This window comes from Hemibagrus wyckioides, linkage group LG09 (assembly GCF_019097595.1).
Source record: "Hemibagrus wyckioides isolate EC202008001 linkage group LG09, SWU_Hwy_1.0, whole genome shotgun sequence".
NCBI classification, from domain to species: Eukaryota; Metazoa; Chordata; class Actinopteri; order Siluriformes; family Bagridae; genus Hemibagrus; species Hemibagrus wyckioides.
The window spans coordinates 9817271-9835980 of NC_080718.1; the positions used below are offsets into that span (position 1 = coordinate 9817271).

The 18710-nt window shown below is 37.0% G+C and overlaps 1 protein-coding gene across 1 annotated transcript in view; it reads left to right on the forward strand.

Annotated features, from left to right (window-relative positions):
* The first annotated feature begins 934 nt into the window (after positions 1–934).
* The window catches only part of LOC131358950 (formin-1-like), an 84877-nt gene continuing 67101 nt past the window's right edge, over positions 935–18710 (forward strand). Inside the window, exons 1-3 of the mRNA XM_058398399.1 lie at positions 935–1040; positions 2191–3951; positions 16831–17012. Of these exons, the coding sequence (XP_058254382.1) occupies positions 2292–3951; positions 16831–17012 (1842 nt within the window). The 5' untranslated portion in view covers positions 935–1040; positions 2191–2291. The remainder of the gene's footprint in view (positions 1041–2190; positions 3952–16830; positions 17013–18710) is intronic.

Sequence of the window (18710 nt, forward strand, 5' to 3'; positions counted from 1 at the left end):
TAATATAAATATTAAAGCATGAGAAGAAGTAAGAATAACTTGAAAAATAGAATATGATGTCCAATATGTTACATGTAGTAGTAGCAAGATACCAGAGTTGGGTAATACTAACTGTACAGTACTATCTACCTAGCTAAAATGCGTTTAGGGACTGGTATTCAAGAAATTTGTGGTCTGGCTTAAAATCCAAAGGAATAGAACTGAGAACCTCTGACATAAATAAAGAAACACATATGTTGGTTATGTTTGACAAAAATAGAAACCTTTTAATTTATTCTGCACTTAGACTTTCGAGATCTTTACATGTACAGAGCCAGGAGCATTCATTACCAATGCTTGTTAGCAGGCTATATTTACGTACACAGTAAATATAGCCTAAAAGCATACAGCTTGACTGCACTGCAACACAAATGTGGACTCTGAGAAGTCTCATGCGTTCACGAACATACCGTAGAACTGCCTACTGGATTACAGTCAGTTTCCAGGGTTCGAATTCTGTCGCTATGTACATTACATAAACAATACCTATTGTTCTGCACACAGTGGCAACTAACACTTATGTACAATAACTTAACCACCTGCACACCACCTGCTTGAGGGGCAGAAATGAATGCTTGTATATAACATAAGATTATTTACATGAACTTATACACATTGTCTTATACTGTATATGTAAGAAACAGTAATGGTCACAGATTTCCTATTTTATCTCCTGCTTGATTTGTGACATAAAAAAAAACTGGTTTATCCCGTGTCCGATGCTGTTCCCCTTTAATTTTTTTGATGCTGTTCTATATGCAAGCGGACCACCTCCTTCTCTTCTTGCTCTCTTCTGCACCTGAAAATCCGCATCAGCATGAGCTATGACACAGCTCGAGGTGGCGCTCGTGCAGCTGTCTATCCGCGCTCTGATTGGACCACGCATCAGTCGGTCAGAAGGCGAGAAGTCTTGTCCTCCGAAAGGCACTGGTGAATGCAGGCACGGGTTTAGCGCGAGGGAGAAAGAAGAGGAGGAAATAACCATCATGCCAGAGAAACCGGTAAGCGCGCGTCAAACTTTAACGCACTTTTACACGCGTGATTATCGTGTATTGGTGCCGATGTTATGTAACGTTTCACATGCAGCGCAAGACGTGAGCGCTGCTGAAGCGCGGTTTGTTGAGACGCACCGCACAACTTAATGCCGCATTTTCCCACAGCTGTGAGCTGGATTTTGTAAAGTAACAAGAGTCGTTTAGCTCAAGAAAGCACACGAATTGTTTCACAGGACAATTCATTATCATTATTATTATTATTGTTATTATTATTATTATTAAATATTTCCTTCACAAGAAAGCGGCGATTTACTATCTTCTGACATAGAACATAACAGTTTACAGATATTAAAATTTGATCATGAGATCTATTGCACAAAATCATGTGCTAGTCATTCATAATGCACTATAAAAGCTGCCTAAATTCACGCTGAATAGAGACACTAACCAGCAGTCTTTTAGGGTTCTCTGGTTGTCCCTCTAGTGGAACCCTTAAAGAGTAGAACCATGTCACTATATTTTGTTGTTTTGTCTTAGGAAGCTAAGAACCTAAAGAACATTTGACAAACCAACAAGTGTATCTTTTGATTGTGAAATATCAATAACATACAATAACAACTGTTTATTTTATGTACATTTTATGTAATTGTTGATTTTTAAAACATGATTAGTCATTAACAAATGTTTAAAAATGTATTATTTACTTGTTTTTGTTGTGGGATTATGAGGCATTATGAGTGTAGTATTAAAATTGATCCAAATTATGAATCAATAGCTCAGAAAACATCACTAAATCCTGTTTGTCTGCTTTACAGAACCCCAGCTCAGGTACTGAAGTACTCTGCACATTTTACTGTTTTTCCTGCTGTATCACACCTGATTAAACAAATCATTCCATTAATAGACCTTGCTGCGTTGAAGTTAAAGTGTGTGTCTGTTAGATTAGGGAAACTGCAATTTATTCCATTCAAATATATAGACTATTTCACCAATTATAATATTTGTTTAATGACTTGGTATGTCTGTTACAGAAAACGCTTATTCATAATTAGCTGTCTTCAGGTTTAATATTGCAAGCTATGTGAAAGAGGAATTATTCACATTTATGTGCTAAAATTATTTAAGATAGTCAGTAAAGGTGTCCTCTCCTTAACAGATATTCAATCGCCAAGGGGATTCTTCTTCCCAAGCAATCCATTACCAAAGCCAAGAGTCTAGGAATGGCCATATATTTCAAGTAAGTGTGTGATTAATTAAATGGCTCCCATAATGGAGGGCACACACACAGTGCTCTGTCTGCACAAACGAATTGAGGAGTTTATTTACATCAGCCCATACTTCCCCACTAGGGGAGTGCGAGGCTTTACACGCAGTGGCCACACCTCTCATCACTGCCAGTCCCTGTACACCAATCAGCATGACCAGAAGGCTGAAGATTCTGCAACGCAGAAACAAAGAACTCAGTCTTACAAGCCAGCAAACAAAGTCTTGCAGTCCTGTGAAGCAACAGAAGTTTTAGCTAAACTTCACTGGCTGTCTGCAGAACATTGCCAGCTGCTTGTGGATCTCCTGTCTCTGTGCGGTGACTGTGCATCAAGATTCAGAATGGGCAACCAGGACGGCAAGCTTCAGGCTCAATTTGAAGGGCATGAAATACATCCTGTTCAAGGTGTTAGGAGCAGCAACCTTCAGCATACCCTATCTTTGTCCCCAGAACATAAGAGACCTGCTTCTCGGGTTAGAAAGATCAAGAAACTAGGCAGTAAGAAGATGGAAAGTGCTGAGGAGTTCTTGCAGACTAAGTTGAAAAAGAAAGTGCAGACCATCACAGCTTCCGAAATGTTGAAAAATTGTCTGGATGCAGACTTCCTGAAGGCAAATGAAAACCAAAAGTTGCCTGGAACCCCCGTTTCTGTGCATGTACCACATACTCCTGGCTCTGACTCATATGCCAGTGTCAGCAGTGAGCCACTTCTCCTAATGGAAGAACCTTTTCAGACATCTCAGGAAGCCTGGGACTTCATGGAGGACTCACGTCTGTTTGAGCCAGAGATAGACCTCTGTGCTGATTTCACTGAGTTTGAGGACCAGTTCTGTCTGAGTTATGGAGCATTTTCCCATAGTATAACAGAAGCTAAGCAGTACCATACTCATCTGGAGCAAATGACCAATGGAAATAACATTACTTCAAGTGGAAAAATGAGTTCTGCTGGGAAATACAATTTGCTAAATGATTCTGGAGGTAAGACTGGAGCTCCTTTGTATGATAACATGAACAGGAGAGACATAGTTGTTGAAGTGGTGGCTAAAACAAAGGAATTAGCTAATTCCAACCATGGGGGCAAAAAGAATTCTGCTAATGTCATTGAAGTAGCATCTCATACTGCTAATGCTAGCTCTACAATGGGACAAAACACTAGCCAAGTTTTGAGACAAGAAAAGCTAAAAGTCCAGAACAACATGGAACTAAATTTTAGAGATAGACCTTCTGAAGCAATGACATTTCCCCTCATAGATTCTCAAAATGGAACTTTCAACCTCAGGCCCAGGAACAAAAGCCCCATATCTCCTTCCCTTTCTGGGGTATTTAATGTATCCTACCCCCCATCCAACAGCCTTCAGAGTATGTCCCCTGTCTTGTCACCACTGTCATCCAAGCTGTCCAGTCCGCAGCTGAACCACCGCATTGTATTGCTGCCAGAAGAGGATGGGGGTAAGGACACAGATCAAGACATATGGTTTCATGAAACAGCTGGGTCATGGTTTAAAGCTGGGTACAAGTCCAAAGACCCAGCAGAGGCCACAGATAAAAATGGAAACCAAAGAACTATCAATAGGCTGGACCTAAACCTCAGCCAACAGGGATCTGGTAACTCTACATGGATCAACGATGGTACAAACACTTCCAAAATTACAGGTGAGCTTAATGTATGATTTACTTCTTCACCCCATGGAATATGGGAGAAAAGGTCTTGGGCCTATCCAGATAAACAGTATGCTACTATATTCAATTATATGAGAACATTCTCTAAAAACTATAGGTTTCACATACAAAAAACTAGTATTTTACTGAATTATATCACATATTTATAGTCTTCATTTCTGGCATATTGTCAGGGAATGTTTTTGCAGCTGCTTGTTGCTCTAAAGTGAAACAGACAAACATTGCTGTAGTGTAAATTTAAAAATAAAATAATTCTGCTTCTGTTACTGTACTGTACATGCCATCAGTGCATCTTGGTCACTGTGTTGCTTCTTTGTTCTCATATAAATCCACATTTATAGTATAAAACTATAATTGATCATTTCTCGCTTCTATTAATGATTCAGATTTTTATACTTTCTGTGCACATATACAGATGTATGAAGATGAAATATAAGGAGATAATATGGATATGTATGGATGTAGTATTGGAAATGGATATGGTATCCATATATATGTGGATCCATATACAGTAAAGAGTACACTTATGCCACTCTTGTGAAAATAACTTAAATAAACTCCAGCTTTGACAGTTTGCTTCATATTTTTGGTGTTACATCCTGTTGAGGAAGCTGCCCTGTTATGAATTATCTAATATATTAATCTAATTGAACCAATGCCAGTGTCATTTCATTTTAAGATTTTCACATCTCAATGAATTTTGCAGTAGGCTCATGGACTTTTTGACAGCATACCCCACAGCTTTCTGTGTTTTGGACTGAACAGATGATGTCACCCAGTGCTGCAGTGTCCAGCCTCCTACTTACCATATCATTTGATCATAGATTGTTATGGGTGGCAACACAGTTCAAGCTATTCTACCTTGTCATTCTGCAAGGAAAGCTCTGTTGTTCGACTCACAGAGCTTGTCTACTGGTTTAATAATGTTATTACACTGAAGATGTTTTTCGTACTTCTCTTTTGAGCAAAAGGCAGTGCATATGTGGGGTCATATTGGTCAAAGTAATTCAATTTGTAGTTAACACGCACAACAGTCAACACAGCAACAGTTTCATTCTGCCATCTGTAAAGCCTTAAATAGCCTTTGGAGCTGGTACATATAAGACATTATCTTGTGTTTTGTTTCATCTAATAAGATCAGGAGGTAAAAGACCTGATAGGAATGCCAAATTCTATGATTCAGTAGAGATAGAAGGGAGTGAGAGTATTCTATGCAGTAAAAAAAACCCTGTTGTCTTACATGTTCTTCAAGCAAGGACGTTTCAATGGATAGTCTAGATGGCTAACACTCCTGGAGCATCCTGAGTGAAGATATAAAACCTTCCTTCTTTCAATAATTAATTACTCCTGTAAAGTTACCAGGGTGAACAAGACTAAAAATAGAATAGCTAAAACAGTGTTGTTTGGAATGCCCTTTACAGTTTGTCCTGAGAGAAATTACACCCCATGCAAAGCTTATAAAATGAAACAAAGCAACAGCTAGCATAAACTGAGCATCTTGTTAACTTCAGGGTAAACAAATAGATATTTTGGGAGATCATAGATTTTAATCTGGACAGTGCCACTGATATCTATGGCTAGTAGTTGTCCATGCTTTATGGAAGTGATGGATGGCTTACTTACTCTTCTCTGTCAATCACAGAGGCACTAGGCAATCATTGGCATCCGTGAGCTCTTGTATGTGGAAGAGGGTAGGTATAGCTGTCTTCTAAAGCTGTTCTGTGATCCAACATGTTCCAAATGTTGGCTGAACTAGTTGGAAGCAAATCAGTTGAATGGCTTCATGTGTCTCATGAAGCATTTTCCCTCTGTAGTTTACTCTTCGTTATGATATAGTGAGAGAGAATTTTTAGGTGATCAAACTGGAGAGAAATATAGGGAAAAAAAACAAAAACAAACTTTGTTAAGAACAAAAAAAACCTTTTAATTTACTTAAAAAAAAAAACCTTTTAACTTAAATGTTTGTAAATATTGCTAGAGCAGAGATTTCTTGCTCCAGAGATTTTTTTGGTAAGAATTTTGAAGTAAGGATCAGCAACACAGTGCATTATGGGAAAAACGGTTTATTTGAAATGCAATTCTGGTTGTAATAAAGACAGAACAGTGTGTAATAGGCTAGCTTCTGGTCTCTGATGACTGGTCTGGTGGCAAGAGCTGAAAAGACAACCTTGTACTGATCAAGGCATTTTTTTTTAATGTAAAGAAGACTTAGGGATAGATGTTGATTTGTCTTAGACAGTGGGGCAAAACTGTAGCAGTCAGCAGCTTTAAGGTTACATTATTCATGTACCATTCTGGCTGTTAAACACCCTGATTCCAAACAACATTAGGGCTGAATCAGAATCTAACAGCATTAACATTTTAACCATCTGCGAATAGAAAGATCCAGTTTTCCAAATGTTTCCAAATAATCAGCTTCAGGATTTATAGATGTAGATGATGCAGAAGTGTAGAATTTATGCATCTCAATGTGAAGTATAAAAATCTCTTAGCTTTTCTAAAACTCTACTACTGCAATAATCCTGCCTCTGTGCTCTCTTGCACAAACTTAATTTCAGTAATATCTAAATAGTATTAACTAATCAGTCTATGGGTCATATGAGACTGATCACTCCACAGAGAGTCACTTGATATAGTTTGTGGGTTTTTTCCAGGTCTAGTAGTCAACAGGAAATGTAGGGAAACACTACTCCTTATATTTGATTTAGTTGTCGTGAACAACACACACACCTCATTTCATTTCTATAATAACTTTGTGTATTAAGAAAAAACTTATTCAGAGAATTTCTTTCCTCAGTTAATGGTCGAGACTTAGGGAACTCGTCATACAATTAAGTGTACAATATAATGATAGTTTAATTTTTTCTTTTTTTTTTTTCATTTTGCAGAGGAGTGTTGTTACTGTTTCTTGTGAGTGCAGGATTCAATTCAATTCAATTCAAAGCTTACAGAAGCATCGAAACAGAATAGAAATTGTAATGTTTAAAGTTAAGTTACTATTTATCGCTAATGAGCAAGCCAGAGGTGACGGAGGCAAGGAAAATCCTCCTGACATGATGGAAGAAACCTTGAGAGGAACCAGAAGGGAACCCATCCTAATTTGGGTGGCACTGGACAGTAAATGATGAAAATGTAAATACGTATTTCTTATATAATAATGCAAGCTCTTGATTTGTAACAGTGCTTTCTATAAAAGAAGATACCATGTGCAGTGACTGTTGGTCACAATATTGAATCACAGGCCTAAAACATATTACTATCTCTCAGTAATTAGATCTTATTATTTTGAAATCCTTTAAGGCTGAGGCTTAGAGCTCAGGGTTTTTAAAATCACATGTAATCATATTTTGCCTCTTTCAAACAGCGTGCTAGCCAGTGGTTCTGTTTATACCACACAAAAGCAGTGTTACTGCCCTTTGTCACTTCTTGTAATATATACTTTGATTGGATGATGCTTACTTGGCCTGTTTTCTTTTAGCTTCTCCTCTGAAGGCATTTTGAAAAATTAGAGGTTGAGAAAGTAATCCACTTCTTTTGTGTTTATTATTTCTTTTTTTATTTCCCATTCTTCAGCAAGCTGCTGGGTTGCTTTTTGGCACCAAATGGCAATTTTCTTTTGTGGAAAGAAATGATTGCTCACAAGGGCAGACTGAAAAAGGAAACAGAGGGCAGACCAATGTTAAAGATTTTAATTCCAAAGGCACAGTTTTAAAACAGGTCCATTCATTACTTGGTACAGTAAAATTGATGAGCTGACTGGCTGTGCATCTGCAGTTTAAAATAAAAAAACCTTCTTATTAGTGCACTTAGACATGATGCTAGCTTTAGATGGTGCTTATTCTGTGAGAATGAGTATTAGTGGGTTGATGAGAGCATGCTGTGTCCTCTCTTTGAAATTCTAATTTAACTGGAATTATGGGCACATCACAAAGGATTACACTCCAGACACCACGAGAGTATTAGGACAGTAAAAAAGGATAATGTTCAGCTACATTACACTTGACCTATATGGATGTGAGTGAGAGAAATGCAGAGGTTAGACAGATGCTGCAGTTGTTTGTTCTGAAGATTGCCGATAATGTAATTTGACCCTATTTACAATATTTCTTGGTTGTTGTATGATCAATATTGTTCATGAGCTGGTCTAATAAGAGTTTTGCCTTTTTCAGTATGAGTTGTTTGGGCATGGCAGAAGTGTTGTACTTACACTGTTAGATTATAGAGGAGTACAATATCCACATTCTTCATTGTCCAAGTCAGCTGAGGAGTTACTTCAGCTCTGTTACACATGTCTGCCTCATTTAGATCACAGGGTTTAGTTCTCTGCCTCTTCTTGCTTTCGAACAGGAAGAAGGCTTTGTTTATCGCATATAAAATAAACCTCAGGGAAATTCTTTTTTCACATATCCCACTTCTTAGAACGTTGGGGTCAGAGCACAGGGTCCGCCATGAGACAGCAACGCTGGAGCAGAGAGGGTTAAGGGTGTTGCTGAAGGACCCAACAGCAGCAGTTTGGAGGTGCTGAGGCTTAAACCCCCAAGCTTTGGATCAGTGACCCAGAACCTTAACCACTATCCCATATGAGCCTAATATCAAGAATGACTATGGACAGCAGCATGGATGTAATAAAAAATTTCAGTTGGTATAGGCTATAATACAAGTACTGTTCCAACAATAGCTATCTTACATCAAGTCGTGTGTGTGAGAAGTGTGTGTGTGAGAAGTGTGTGTGTGTGTAATGTCAACATGCTGACAGTGCTGATATTCCAACAAAGTAGTGCTTATGTAACACATCCATCCATTTTCTGTATTGCTTACACAGGATTGTGGCGAACCTGGAGCCTACCCATTGCAGGGCACAATCATACACATATTACATTTATGGAATATGGTTGATTTATTTACAATTATTTCATAGAACTGCACAATCAAGGGCCCAAAAGCAGCAGGTGGACCTGGGATTCAGGCTCACAACCTTCTGATCATTACAAACATCCAGTGAGCTACCATTTCTCCATGCACACCTGCATCCACACCCCAATTTAGAGATGCCATTCAGTCTACATGTCTGGGGGACTGGGAGTGGAAACCAGTGTATATGGAGGAAGCCCCTGAAGCACAGAGAGAACCCATACGGTTGAGATGGGAATCAAACCTCTAACCCCAGAGGTGTGAGGCAAATTTAACAACCACTGTACTCTCTCTCTCTCTCTCTCTCTCTCTCTCTCTTCTTAAAACAGCATGCTCTAAGAGCTATGAACAGCCTTTCTTGTTGTCTGTTTCTTGATGTTAACAGAAAATGCAAAGCGCTCTGTCTAAAGCCTTTCCCATGGCCAGTGAGATTTAAGCATCCAACACTGCTGTGGTGTAACTGAGGAATAAAACACAAGACGAAATATAGAGAAAAAAAATCAGTGATAGGCAAATGTGATGCAGTAGACACTGATTTATTTATACAACAACACAGCAAGAAGTATTTTATTAATCTTGAAGTTGATTACAGTAATTTTTTAAAAACGCAGCTTCATAATTCAATATGTGAAATAGTGGGGGACATGCACAGGGACATGTACAGGGTTTGTATTCTGATGGATAAGCCAGGCGTTAAGTAGTTGGATGTTTTTTGAGGACAAGTTTATCTGAGGGCATGCTATCCAGACAGAAAGCAGTGCGTACACACACACACACACACACACAGCCAGCAGTGTAACATGTCCATGGAACAAACACACAGCAGTGCAAATAGAGTGAGGTAGTCTCTATATTTGTGCTTAATAAGATGGTCTTAATGAACAGAGCTAATTGCCCATGACCTGGTCTGTTTTGTGATTATATAGTGGCTAGTACAGCTTGCTCTTGTGGCACTGAACTCTGCTTCACCCACAGTCGATGCCGTGTGTGTGTGTGTGTGTGTGTGTGTGTGTGTGTGCTTTTTGCCCAAATGTTATTATGAAGAGTTATCATTAGTGAATTTTTTGAAAAGGCACTGAGGAGTGTACAAGCTTTCATCATCTAATCTAAAACCTGATCAGAAATCATTAACATGTTCAGAAACAGTGTCAGACTAAGTTAGTGCATCTGCACATGAAACATTTCATGCCATCCAGCTCCTACTAATATAAAATATAATATGTAAATGTAAATGTAGAAGATGCTTGAAATACCTGAATTTGAAATTGTTTACAGTTTTTAATTTTTTAAAAAAAAATTTTATATCCAGTGGCACTTAAAAAGTGCTTGAATTATTAAAAGTGAATTAATACGACATAACTAAATAACAATATAATACAAGTGTCATTTTCATTGAATTCAATCCTTTTGTTAAAAATATTAGACATCGCAGAAGCCCCCCACATACACACACACACCTCATGAAGCCCCTCCCCCCTTATACACTCACCTATTTAGACAGCAACTTGAAACTCACAGAATATGAGGAATATTTGAATGTCATCTCTTAAGAAAATAGTCCAAGTCCTGGAATTTCATTATGAAGCGTCTGTGAGCTCTGTTTAAAGGGAATGTCTTCATGGGATTCAGCTAATGTATACATTAGAGGCCACTTTTATATGTTTTGTGCCAACAAATTGTAACGGTTATGTATTAACTTACAAAAAAAGCATTAATTAATACATTTTAGTGACATTATTATTTGTATTATTATGTAATTATTCCAAACGTGTATGTACACAGTGTAGCTTAACCCAAACTTGGTTGTTTAACTTGTTCCTGTAACTTGGGACAATAGGAGTTTTGGCCTAGCTTATAGTTACGTGCATGGATCATAATATAACTCTGAACTTATTGTTTCATACAATAGGTGAAATGTTTAACACTGTGTACAGTATATTTAATTTGTTTTTTAATATTAGGATTAGAATTGGTGCTGGAAAGCAAAGTATAAAATGTTTTTTTTCCAATGTAAAAACTATAAGTGGGTCTGAGTATTATTATAATACAAGCGTATTAATACATTATATAATTGTGGACATTAGTGTCATGTTTAAGCCGAATCTACAGTATGAGCTTGACTACATGATCCATCAGCCCCTGCATGTTTCTTTGTCACATTTCGCACTAATCACTGACTCCTGTGTCTCACCACTATTTCATTTCTAGTTTCTGTGTACCTTTCAAGCATCTGTTGCTGTTTTGTTTGTTACTTTGCTTTTGATAGCTTTGCTCAGAGTGTGTAGGTTTTGCTGTACTGGTTTGTGTGTTTGTTTAACTGTTTGTTCTTTATACACCTCCCACTTTCACTTACATCTGCTGCCTCTACATGTCCCAGACACTTAGAGTGAAGTGTTAGCATTTAATTAACAGTAATCTGAAGATAGTTTGCTAAATGTGTCAAAGTTTCTTTTCCGTATGAGAGATTTATTGTGGACAACCAGATTAAAGTTGGGTAATCAGTAGGACTGTAGCCATAAACCTTACTGTCATTTGATATGAGGCTTTTGAATCGATACGTCTGCATATCAGACAGTACACTGAATAGAAATGTAGCCATACAATACCTCTTATATGCATGAGGTGTAATAAACATGAAAACTTATTCAACCCACATCCATTCAGTCTCTACACTACTTATCCTATTCATGGGAACCTAGAGACTCAGGACACAAGGCAGGGTACACCCTGGACAGGATGGCAGGCTATTGCAAGGCACAATCACACACACACACCCTCCCATTCACACACTTCACAAAATTTAGAGATGCCAATCTGCCCACAGTGCATATCTTTAGACTGGTGGAGGCAACCAATTTACCTGGAGGAGACCCCCAAGGCATGGGGAGAGCATGCGAACTCCACACACAGCAAACGCAGTAATTAAATTCCCAATCCTGGTGGTGTAAGGCAAGCGTGCTAGCCACCATGACACCTCATGAAACATTTCTTTAAAAAAAAAACAAAAACATGATGATTTGTTGTGTATCCATGCTCTCCAGGGGACCTATGTTCCCCAGATTTATTCCATAGACTTGAGGAAACTAAACAAATGGTCCCGAGTTTGATTTTACCTCCAGATTTGCTAGGGTATTTTTTTCTGCATTTACTTTTTCAAGTTCATTTTTGAGCACCTTTTTATATGTGCCTAAGTGAGAGCTGAAAAATATTCAGACTTACCAGTTTGTTCCTTTTAGCATTGTTTACTGTGGTTTATAGGCTACATTGTTCATAAGTACAAATCAGAGTTCAGTGTGTACAACTTCTTGTATTAACTAGTTAATTTCCCAAGTTTCCAAGTTCCAAGTTTTTTTTTTTTATAAATTTCAAGTGTAGATGGAAAGTGGATTTTCAACTAATGTACATTGTTAATCAATTAAATGTGTCTTTGGTGTTTATAGGGCCTTGGGAAATGAGTCCTGACTGCATAAAACCTTTTGAAACATTTATTAATTATCTGTTTGATGGTATATGTCTGTTTTTTTTCTTTTTAAAGTGACCTTCACATGATTCTGTATGTCACATAACAGGGTAGAACTTTTATATTGTCTGTCCCAACATTCCTAATTCAAGCTTATTAAGTCCTTTGCGGCCTGAATAGGAAGGTTAATGCAGAAAACTGCAGTCTTGGTTCAAAACAACTAGAAAAAATAGGTCTGTCCAAATGGTTATTGGTTTTACTGATCTCTTTTCAGAAATTAAAACACTTCGAGACAGGTATTCCTTTTGCTGGTATTTTTCAAATGAGCATTAAACATTTGGATAGGAGTATACCTAGTGAGATATATGTGATCATGTCTGTATTAGTCCACAAGGTGGCATCATTTAAAAACCATTGAAAAACTGACTAGTGGGCATGTACGAAGTACTAACTATATTATGTTTACGGCAGTTTTATATATATATATATATATATATATATATATATATATATATATATATATATATATATATATATATATATATATATAAACCTGGCTTTAAACCACATGCTTTAAACATTTTTTTTTCAATTATTTGTTTATTGATTTTAATATACATGAGAGTCATAAAACAAAAATAACAATAGGAACATTCAGTAACAGGCCAAATACAGTAAAATAATAAAATAATAAGAGCAGCAGTATTTAAAAGTAAATAAATAAAAGAGATGGGAATAAAAAAATGAATAAAATAAATAAATAAAATAAAAATAAATAGATAAAATAAAATAAATAAATAAATTAAAAAAAAAAAAACATATGTTGAGCTGTAGTTTTAAATATGGTCATACATTTTGTTAAGTACTTCTAAGGTGGCCAAAAGGTCAGAGGTCTATGAGAGGCATCCATATTCTTCTAAAAGCATCATCCCTGTTTCTTAAGCTGTAGGTATACTGTTCCAATCGTAATGTCTCATTCTGAAGTTGTTGAAACAGTTCAAATGTTGGAGGCCTTGGTTGATTCCAGTTGAGCAAGATGCATTTTTTTTTTGCTAAATATGATATTATGCCAAGCCTCCTTACAGATATAGAGTCAAGTGTCCTGTCCAATTCCGTACCAAAAAGATACAATGTTGGTGCATTGTCCAGTGGAATTTGCAACACCCTGGCTGTGAAATCCTGTACAGCTTTCCAAAAACATTTTAATTTTCTACATTCCCAAAAAATGTGCATAACTGAACCTATATAGATTTTACACTGATGACATCTGGGGCGATACATTAAGATACATTTTACTCAATCGTAGTGGGGTAAGGTACATCCTGTGCATAAATTTATAGCTCTGTTCAGCTATTTTGTTACAAGAGAAAGAAGTGAAAATATTCTGACATATAGTCCCCCATTGTTCCTCACTGAAGTTATGCCCTAGATCTCTTTGCCACACATTTTTAAGTGAGATCAAGGAAGAATTATGATAATCTAACAGTACAGAGTATATCTCAGATGCTTTAAACATTTTATTATCATATCTGTAAGCGTGAAGGTCGGAGAATAATTTGTGATGTAAGCAAATGTGCTGAGTAAGAATGAGAAAGAGGCTGTGTGTAGGTATGGAATGGGTTACTTTTCCATTTGGAATATAGCCAAAATTGCAGTCAGCATTTCAAGGCCTGGCAGCTTCAGGCTAGAGATGCATTAACATAATGCAGACCTTAATTAGGGTTTTCAGTCCTTCTCCTTAATAAAGGGTGTTGCATTTTATCTCACTGACACACAAGGATACATTTCATTGTTTGTGTTTGGGCAAGAAAGATATTTTACACAATTTTTGTGTCACACAGTGGAGGATAACTTTTAGCCTAGTTCCTATTAAGGCTTCTTCCTCATTTTATCTCAGGGATTTTACCCTTGCTCATTATGGAACTAAAGCTTTTTCCTGATTTCTGTAAAGCTGCTTCATAACAGTGTCTAACAATAAAGGTGTATTGAATTAAAAATACAGGAAACCCTATTCCAAATTTAACGCTATCTATTCAACAAGTAACTTTGCCTTAAGGAATTTCAGGTTTTTTGTGAGACAAAAGGGGTATATGGAATGAATTCAGTGTGCTATTCATGATTTTATGCAGTATTACATGTAAACACATGCACACTTTCCCATGTGAGTGCTCTTTCTGGCACACTGGAAATGTCACAGAGATCACCAGAAACTGTTTTTGAAAGAAGGACTGTCCATGAAAGGACAAAATACATCTTCTATCATTTTAAAAATGAGTTGAGGTGTAAAAGATGCTTTTGCTCAGTAGTGCATATGTAACTCTTATTTGTGAGTCAGTTGGCAGCGATGCCATTTGATGCATGTGCAGAGTGGAACAGTAGTAAGATCAGTAATGCCCATTTCGTTATAAAGTTAAAATGTTTCTAAATTCCATACTATGTGTAAAGGAGTAGTCGAGGAGGTGGATAGAGAACCCAAATACATAAAGTTTATTAGCTAAAACAAACATACAATTCCAAATCGCTAGACAGAAAGATGTAATCAATGGTCAGGGCAGTAATCTGATAACAAGCTAACACAAAACCGTGATCCAAAAGACGATATCCAAAGATTCAGAGATGAGGCGTAAACAGTAACGATGGAGAAAACTCTATAAGACAGGGTGAACTGGCAATACATCCCATGTAAGAAATGGTTCAGAATGGCTATAAATATATGTGAGCAGAAAGGAAATATCAGGGATTAGTATTTGGGAGAGGGCTTCCTCTGGTGGTTGGTGGAATGCATGTCCGCCACAGATGATGCACTAATACAATACATATCAATCAAAGATTTATGGTCTTAGCTATACAATCAGTATGTTGTTATTTTTTTTAAAGCCAGTCATAGATATGACCTTTGTGTGCCAATTGCACACTGACAATCAAAGCCATTAAAAGCCAGTTTTCAGAGGCAGTGGGTGGTGTTGCTGCCATGGGTTCAATGCTGTATTCATGTCTGTGTGGAGTTTCACCTGTACTCTCTGTGTCTCTGTGGGTTTTCTCTGAGTTTTCTGGTTTGATTCCAACATATACGCACATGTTGATAGGTAAATTTAAACTGCCCCTAGGTGTGAATCTGTGTATTAATGCTGCCATGCCATGGACTGGCATCCCACCAAGGGTAGATTTCTCAGAGAACCCAGGATAAAGCCATTGCTAAAGATTAAAGAAAAGATTAATTACCATTGTATATATCAAGATACCACAAATGGCTTAAAACCAATCTGTATACCAAAAGCCAGTGCGAGCAATGCAGTAAACTGTCTGTTTTTCTAGAAATGTACATTATGTCATAGTTTAACAACAGAAAATGTTGCTCTGCACTGATATCTGGTATCACCCGGATAAGGATGGGTTCCTTTTTGGGTAAGGTTCCTCTGAAGGTTTCTTCCTAATATCATATCAGGGAGTTTTTCATTGCCACTGTCACCTCTGGCTTGCTCATTTGGGATACGTTGATACATTTCTAATTGTAAAATTTACATCCTAATTTGATATATTTCTGTAAAACAGCTTTGTGACACTGTCCCTTGTTAAAAGTGCAAAAAAATGAAATGAATTGAACAGTAATTGGTGCAGTACACAGAAATTAAATGAGCTAAAAAGGTATTGTGTAAAAAATATTTTATTTATACATATTAAAGAAGCTGTACTTTGTTGTGGATGTTCTCTTTAGGGATAAACTTAAAATTTTAATCCTGAATTTATGTACTTCTAGAAAGCTGCTTTGTGACAATTATGTCCATTGTTTAAGTCACTTTAGATCTTCAGTAGTTAGTTATATTTTAAAAAATATTTTCACTAAATCATATCTTAACACTTTTGCTTTTCATCTTTTTTTTAGTGTGATAGAAATACACGTCTGTCTTTTTCACTGAAGTCAATTCTGCTGATCAGTTCACTTCTGCTGTTGCAGATCTTTCATGTTGTCGCTTAGACCTACTTGTAGTAATGCACCAAGTCAGTCATGATGGATGGAGCATAAATCTGCCCTTCTCTGCCCTGCTCTGTTTTCTTGGGCTGCCCATATTTGCGAGCTTTCTGTGATCAGAGCAACTCTGCAGATTTCAAACAAGAATGGCCAAGAACAGCTAGAATATAGTTCTTCTGTTCTAGATAGTTTATCAGTCCTTTAAGTGTTGATATGAAATGTTTATTGTGCAGTGACAATAGAAGTTTTCTGTATATCATAGTATCTGGTTTTAAAGAGGCTGAAATTAAAAGACAAAAGAGCATCTGTTAATCAGTATCTCATTTGACTTGTTTAACAATTTTATTTGTGCCTCATTTGCTCTTTAATTATTGGTTCAAAATTGTAATTATTATAATGAATGCACATTGTCCCATGGTCATTTGTGAACTTTTAAATAGGGTTATATAAATAAACGTGTGTACATACAGAATACAAAGTTTGCTGAAATGGTGCTTTAAATATTTTGCAGAGGAGTCCCTGAGACAAGATGAAATGTGGTTGCTGGATGGTGATGGTGATGGTGATGACTCCATTTCCCATAAACCACTGTGTCGGGCAACTAGACCTGATCACCTTGAATTTTTGAGGATAACACCACCAGATGATGATATCATTGGAGAAACACTGTGTTACACAAAACATGATTCAGTGGTAAGTGGAGTGCACACACACCGACACACACACACACACACACACACACAAGGCGCCTAACCTCAAAACAGCAAGGTTTTGTTACTGTTGTTAGTGGTGCATCTGCTTTGGATCAATTACCTCTTTATACACACTGGCTGGTGCTGCTATCCTCTGCAGTGTGAGCTCTGTCGTGTATCTTTGGTCGCTCTGTTTAATGCTTTGTGTGGTCTGGGGGTTCAACAACATGCCACTTCCAAGGCATTGTGGGTAGGGTTTTTCCTGATACCAAAATATTGACTTCAATATCAGTATCAGCTTTAGGAGCATGCTGTTGAATTCAAATCAGTTCTAAAGTCTGAATTCTCATTATCTGTTATTGCACTGATTAAAAATACACTGAAAAAATGTAATATTTACATTTCTGGAAAATAATAAAGCTTAGCATTATTCATGTAATTAATTTAATTAACTAAATAGCTGCAAAGCGATCAAAGCACCTATTCCTGGAAGAAACTTTAACGACTTGATGTGATCATTGTCGTCTTGATCACTCTGAGAAAACTAAACTGTACTCTTCCCGTTCACTGTTACTGCCTCTTTTAGTAAACAATTACTTAAGATAATATCTTACCATGAAAGGTCATGTACCTTTAATGTGTCACTCTAATCTCATTAATGTTTTCCTTAAGGTCCATTTTTGTACCTAACCATTTTTAAACTCCTCTTTATTCCCATTGAATTATAAAAGATACACAGGAAAGATTCAATAGATCCCATTAACAAGGAACGGTACAGTTTTTCTCTCAGAGTATCCCATCTCTTTTTAATTATTTCTGATAATATTTCTGACATTGGCTCCTTATTTGTTAGTTTTACATTCAGATTTTCTGTTCCACCTTAAAGCCACACTCACTGACTATCACTTAAACAAAACTGAATAAAGATGGGACATTTTATTTGTTTTTGTCATGGTTATGCAGGAATCAGAACTTGACTACATTACCCATCAGCCCCTGCATGTCACACCTCTCAATGAGCACTTATTCCTGTTCTGTGTTTTTATCCTATTCAGGACCCCTGTTTAAGTACTGGTGTCTTTGTACACCATTGTTGTGCTCCTGTTGATGCTGTGTTGCCTTCCATCATCTGTATGTTTCGCTGTTTTGGTTAATACTCTCTGTTGTTGTTTTTTTTAGTACTTTTACTATATAAAAGTCTGTGCTTGCATCCTCTACAATTCCCTGACAGTTTTGTTATCTCCTCATTCACATCTCACCAATTTGACATTCACATATGAGATACACTGTAACAAAAACTACTAAAAAAACACACTCTCAATGAGGAGCCAATGTTGTGTTGAATTGTGGGAGTGTACTAGGAGTGGTATGTGTGTAGTGTATGGTGTTGTAGGGCTGTGTCCAAAACCAGGCCGTTATGAGCACAGCTACGTCTTTCGAAGGGTTGTTAACTAAAACTCGAACATTCAAAACCCAAACCTTAAATACTGTTAATGTCTTTAGGCTTTTAATGATAATTAGGTTATTCTCTCTATGTTAGTGAGTATCTGAAACTCCTTTTTGCCTGTGATGGTTCTGATGGGTGAAAGCCGTTGTCATACTATAATCAATCACTGTCACTTCTAGCTGTGAAGATCTGGCCTAAGCCCAGCTGTTAGCGTTACCCTGAAACAGCTGTATTTTACTATGAAAATTAAAT